The sequence below is a fragment of the Schistocerca gregaria genome, chromosome 3 (genome assembly GCF_023897955.1).
Source record: "Schistocerca gregaria isolate iqSchGreg1 chromosome 3, iqSchGreg1.2, whole genome shotgun sequence".
Taxonomy (NCBI): domain Eukaryota; kingdom Metazoa; phylum Arthropoda; class Insecta; order Orthoptera; family Acrididae; genus Schistocerca; species Schistocerca gregaria.
The window spans coordinates 259,428,689-259,435,180 of record NC_064922.1 but is presented as its reverse complement, the minus strand read 5'-3'; the positions used below and the strand labels follow the sequence as shown (position 1 = coordinate 259,435,180).

General features: G+C 35.1%; 1 protein-coding gene across 1 annotated transcript; it reads right to left on the bottom strand.

Moving 5' to 3' along the window:
- Window positions 1–405: 405 nt before the first annotated feature.
- Window positions 406–1,934, bottom strand: LOC126354155 (uncharacterized). Its single transcript, XM_050003571.1, has 2 exons — window positions 1,232–1,934; window positions 406–785 (listed from the first exon to the last, which is right to left on the bottom strand). The coding sequence occupies exons 1-2, from the start codon at window positions 1,796–1,798 to the stop codon at window positions 600–602; spliced, it is 753 nt and encodes a 250-aa protein (XP_049859528.1). The 5' UTR covers window positions 1,799–1,934; the 3' UTR covers window positions 406–599.
- Window positions 1,935–6,492: the final 4,558 nt, after the last annotated feature.

Sequence of the window (6,492 nt, the reverse complement as noted above, 5' to 3'; positions counted from 1 at the left end):
AAGCTTTGCTTGTATAACTGCATATTCTTATCAATATCATAACAAAATTTCATATTCTGAAGTCCTGAAAACAAACCAATGTTAATTTTCCCTCACTGAAAAGTCACTTTTTCTCTCCAACATTGTTAGTGCAAAGTATCACTCTGCATATCAAGCTGTGACAGAAGTGTGTGCCAATTTTCGACCCTGATGATATTAGGAAATGCTTATTTGATATGAAGCCCAGGCTGACAGTCTAAGTAACCTCTGTACAACAAAATTCAACATTTCAATAAAATGTTTTTTGTTACTCTGAAATGTTGAGATGTTGTATGCTGGTGTTCTGAATGCTGCGAAGAACTAAACAAAGAGAAATAGACATTTTACATGACAAATTTTTTCATTCCTACTGGAAGTATTACGCACTTTATAAGAATAATCTCAATTTTATTTTTCTTTTTTCCTTCATATTCATACATAAAATAAGTTAGTTATCCTTCAAAATACATATTTATAATTGGCAACATAATTACTTATGCTAAACAACTAGACTATCATATTTACAAAGATTATGAGTGTATAGGCTCCCCTGTGTAATACATTGTACTTTACTGTTGCTTTCATGTAAATTCATCCTGTTCGGGTTCATATCCTATCAAAGTAGGTGGTATTCCAAGATGTGACAACAGCTGCATCATAGTTACTTTATGTCCTCGTTCATGTGTCATTTCTAATAAATCCTGAAGAGCACTCTGACATCCAGCTTTCCATTTACAGATGGATTCCCTCAGCTTTGTCAAATCATGCTGCAAACAAAAACAATGCCAGATTGTAAAAATTAAGCAATAGGGCTGTAGTACGTAAGATGCCACACAAAGTAATTACTTTTAGCTATAACAAAATTTCCCAGTACACAAAGCCCAAGTAGAATATAGCCTTGCCATTACCTGAAATATTTCTTATACTTAACTAGTATGTGATCATAGTTCAACAACTGTGCAAAACCAGAGCAGGCTGGGGGTGATGATTTGATAAATATTATGATTTTCTTGCGTATGTAAGTGTCTTTTAAGCAATTTCAAAGTGAACAGCTATTGCAATTACAATGAAATGAAACATTTTGACGGTAACTTGTTACCATTTAGCATGCAACAATATTGTATAGTCTTATAAAATTGTTATTAAAATCTGTGGAACCAGGCACTCCACACTAAATTTTAAACAACAGATATAACAAACGTGTTTCGCTTGCCTTTTTCCGATAGAGCTGAGCAACTCTCAGCGACTGTACTTTATCCTCTTTCGTGGCTACATTTCTTTCTAAATCGGCCAATGTTTTCTGATCGTAAACTATTTCGAAATCAGTAGCAACACTCGTACTGTTTGCAATCTCTGTAACATCAGTTTGCGAACTACGGTTATCTACGTCTGGGCTTACAGTTTCATCAACTGCGTCTCGCAGTTGCGCCTGCGTGCCTCTCCGCCTCACACGATGCTCTTTTTTGCTTATAACAGTTTTCTGTGAGCCTTCACCTCTTTTCGGCGTTTCTGTTGACTTTACGTCTCTCTTCGGGGTTTCTGCAGATTTGAAACTGTTTGGTGTCACACATTTCGCCTTTGACAGTAATTCATCACTTCCCTCATTTTTATCAGGTGTACTTAAATTTTGACCACTTACAAAAGAACAACTGGGAGAAACAGTGGGAGATTTTCTTTTGAGGCCTACACGTCTGCAAGGAGTAAGGAGCGATTTATTTATGCCATGAGTTTGAGACTGTGGTGTTGTAGGATTACCCGTATGCTCATTAACCAAAGCCATATCAACAGAAGGCTACGAAAACACACAATAAATACAACAACATCTGAATGCCGAACAACTGCTTCACCAACTTTCAAAATTTGACGCCATCAAACTTCTCACAGATTTTATTTCATCAAAGCCGTCCACTGCGGTGTCAAATACTAGCAAAGATCTTATGAATGTCGCACACACCTCCTTGGGTACACAATTCAAAGCGGCGTGTCGAGAAGAAATTTTATATTTGTTTCTGTAGGAGGAAATCTAACAAACGACGCTGGTGTAAAATGCTGGGCAAAAGATCAGAACGAGGGAACCATGATTACAGCAACCTGTCTGTTAAGTTTTTCGCTCCCGCTTTTGTTTATGACACTCTGGATTTGCGGCGCACAAATTTAAATTGCTTGTTTTGGTTGTTCGTCGTTCGACAGTTTGTGGTGACTAGAGATATGGGTTCCGTACGGCTTATAAAGATTATGGTAAACATATGCTGTTAAACAAACAACAGAGGAATAAAAATGAATTCTTCATCTTATGGTAGAAGATCCCTCTTTGCTTCTTCGACGGATAGCAGCCTTCCTGTGGTATGTAAAACGTTTCTGACAAGTTATAGCCTTTCGATGTTGCGTTCAGTATTATAAGTATTGGGATCAAGCTACGCAAATGAGTGAACGATTTTGCTGGTGATTTTCCGTGGGGGAACAGGAGTAATGTAATAGTATTGTTTGTGAATGCTGGTAAATTCAGAACGACAAATGTTTCAATATGGATTTCTTACTGTGTTCATTTCGTGGCCCGTCTTGTGCACCATCTGCCGAAACTGGATGGAAATAAAGACTAATTTTTATTTGTTGGTAGAAATATCGTTTCTCGTCCCAGTATGAAACTAGTGTCATTTCGTATTTACATAACAGAAAATATTATAATTCTATTTCATAAGATGATACTGTTACCTAGTGCTTAACAATCTCTGCTGCAATTACTTTATTGGACGTAAGGCCTACTTGGAAAAATTTCAGTCACACTGTTTACAAACAATCACTGGCCATCTTGCCTTGTTTCTGGTGTAAACATACTGTTCATAATGAGATTTTCATAGATATTTGTACTTATTTTTAAAATAATACTTGTATATTTTTTGTACTGTGGCTGGAATGTGCCAAGTCATACAACACATTACTGATGTATCTAAACTACATTTTGAATGTTAATGCAATTGTATAATTTATACAGAGTACAGCTAGTGTTGCTTGCAACCCTCAAAATATAACATGGACCTTTGATACATTGTTCATCACTAGTCCATTGGTAACATGTAGTTTTGTCAACAGAAGTATCAATTTTAATTACTGAGTCGCAGCATGAACTGGTGATTTTCAAAGAATATTGCTTTTTTTCCATTGTCATTAAATGCCAATGATATGCAGTACCTACTTGAGGACTGAAGTTTGCAGGTGATACTGAGTCAGTCCATGTCAAATCAACACACCTATTTTACCTCACCCTCTTAGATTTTGCTGAAAGTTGGTATACTTATAGTGGGCACTGAGACTAAGAAAAATACCAAATTTCATTTTTTATCTCAAACCATTCCTGAAATATGGCTATGTAAACTTTTCAAAAACCAGCCAAAAATGTGTGAACGGACATTTTTTAAATTGTCCTAGGAGCTGCCCTAATTGAGCTAGAGAACTGGGAAAGTTGTCATTTTGCAGCAGTTTGCATGGTCTTTTCAGGGATATACAACAAAACATAGCTTCTAATTAATAACATTTTTCAAAATACTAATTAATATTTTGATTTATTTTTTTACGAAAAGTTCAAAATTGAAAATTTTCAAAATATTTCCATAACTACTTCATACTATTGTAAATCGCATGGCAAAATACAAATCTGGGATGATTATGGGTTCATCGTTAAAAAAAAATATTCCGGACTCTTGTTTTTCACTAACGGCCCTAGTTTGACCAAATTGACCTTTAAAGAACAGGAATTTCTTTAAAATATACTGAAAGGTAAGAAAAAAAAGTATTAGAAATATCAAAACATCACATTATTAAACCAAAACTTATCAGCATATTTTATAATTAAGTTGATTGCTTATTTTAATTTCATACAACTTTACTAACAGTATATCAGCTGATATAACAAAAACAAGAAATTGAGCCTAACTGCAAACTGAAATAAAGTATGAATAAGTACAAGTATTTACATAATAGTTCTGGTCCATGATGTTTGAAATGGAACTATTAAACAAATTAAATACATAATGCTTGTTTTTGAGTAACAGGTATCTGTACATAGCTAAATTTAACACGATAGGTACTAACAATAATTTTGAAACCACTTTCTATAAAATATATATTAACACTAACCTGAGACAAAAATGAAGTTTTGAGGTGAAAGCAGTTTCCCAATAAATTGTCTTGGAACTTCACATATTACATTTTAAGAAATCGGACTGGGTTTGGTTTACATCACTTTCATTAAGAATGTATGTTCTCCCTGTCGAAGTAAATGGATTCACTTTTGTGAGAATATCCACAACTGACACCCACAGGACATCTGCATGTGCAGGATAAGAGAATGACTTAGCTGGTCCACATGGATGAAGAAAAGTTATTTTCACTTCATCAAGTTCTTTGTTTTTTTCTAAAATGTACCAAGCCTCCAGTTTCTGCCATATACAGTGGTGACATAGCCTGATACATCTTGTAACTTCAGTTTGTCTGGTGATGTAGTTACTTCCCTCTCCCAACTCTGCATGCCACCTGAGAAGTATTTGAATATTAATTTTGATGTAGTGTTGGGAATGAAAGCGTGAAATTGCTGTGTTCCTTTGATTGTCAACGCCTGTTCAAGTCGGCTTTTTAAGAATATTTCTGAAGCAGCATAGTCTTCTTGAGTGGAATATGCAAAATCAACATTTGTGATATTATCTACTGCACACTCAAATAGATCTCGTGCGGTTTGAATCTGATTTTGGTATGGCCTTTGCAAACTTGCACGAGATGCATCTCTTTACTGAATCCCCTACTCCATCACAAGCCCCTTTCCCATGTACTGTGGCTGAAAAGTGCCACTCAGCTTTTATGTTGAAGTCTTCCTCGTGAAGGCAAAGGTTCAGGAAGTTTTTCTTATTTTTATACTGAGCAGCAGAACCATCAGAATAATAGTATATCTTTTTTGGAATCTTTTGAAATGTATTTGTTAGATATGAAATTAGCTTCTTTTGAAAGGTGTAAACTGCAGTTGTATTGTGCTCCAGGCAATCAGAAACAATGACAAAGCACATATGCTCAATTTTGTCTTCCTGTTTGTAATATATAACAAAAGGATGAATGGTAATCTGTTGTCTTGTCCAGTGGAAACTCTGAGCTTCATCTTGTAGAACTATACTATAATTTTCTGAAAAATCACAATTTCAGATTCCATAAGGTTTTCTCTTGTGGAGTTAAGGAATGTTGATTGTTGCTCGGCAATGAAGTCATGCCGAATCAAAGTTGACATCTTACTACAAAATAAATCTGTGAATTCTTCAGAAGTTTTCTGAACAATTTCCAGATTACATCGGTCAACTGACATCCACTGTCGGAACTGAACTTGTTCAATTAAGTTTTCATGAAAAGAGTCTTTTAAAATTTTACGTATGACAGTTTCTACTGGACAGTATTTACAGTTTCCCATGTTGCAATCAACTGATGGTGGGTTGCAAAGCATTTTTGCAATGCACTGCTTAAAATTGTTTAAGGTGCTGTTTGTTACTGTATTCAGTTTGGCATTCTCTATCATTAATGTTATGTTTTGGTGAGTTGTGCACACACAGCTAATACACTATGTTTTGCTCTCAACTCAGCAAATTTGGAGAAACCTATTTTTATGTTAGGAAACTTGTCTTTAAAATGTTTGTAAGCTTCTTTAAGGTTACACAAAATAAGTCTTTTTGATATTTTTGTTTTATTTCCACTTGTTTCTGTAACTGTCACAAATCTTTAATACCTGGCATTGCCCTGCTAACTTCATCATTTTCATAAAATGAATGTACAGTTTTGACAGTTTCTGTTGGCAAACACTTCCCTGGTTTTGGGTTTGGACCTTCCATGAAACCTCTCTCTTTCAAAATTGTTTTGGACTGCCGAACAATGTAATTAGTAGCATTAAATTCCCTCATTATTTTCCTGACACTCCACTTTTCAGGTCAACTTGTAAGAATCATTAGTTTTTTTTTGCACTACTTGTAGAATTTTTAAAGTTTATTTTAAGATTTTCAAGAACGGATTCATCAGTATCAGTATCTGACGAAGAGGTTTCAGGAGCAACAAAAAGTTTACATGTCATTGATGAGATTTTCTTCACTTTTGATTTTGCATAATGCCTAGATGCTAGTTTTCTCTTGTCAGTTGGGGACTCACCTAGTTCTTGAAGTGTTGTGTTAAATGTTTTAACAGCTACTGAAGTTGGTGTGAAGTCAGGGTCTTGGTCTCGGATGATTGTCTCTGATCCGGAAGATTCTTCTTCAACACTTTCATAACTGATGGGCTCTGGTGTATTTTTCGATTTGGTTACATCTTTCGTACATTTATCACAAATCTTGGCACCAATTGGTATTTGAGGAAATAATTTGGGCATCCATGTTGTGACATATCTCAGTTTTTTCTGTCTCTAATAAAATGATTTGACTTCTTCAATGGATTACAATACTGCACTCTTACAGC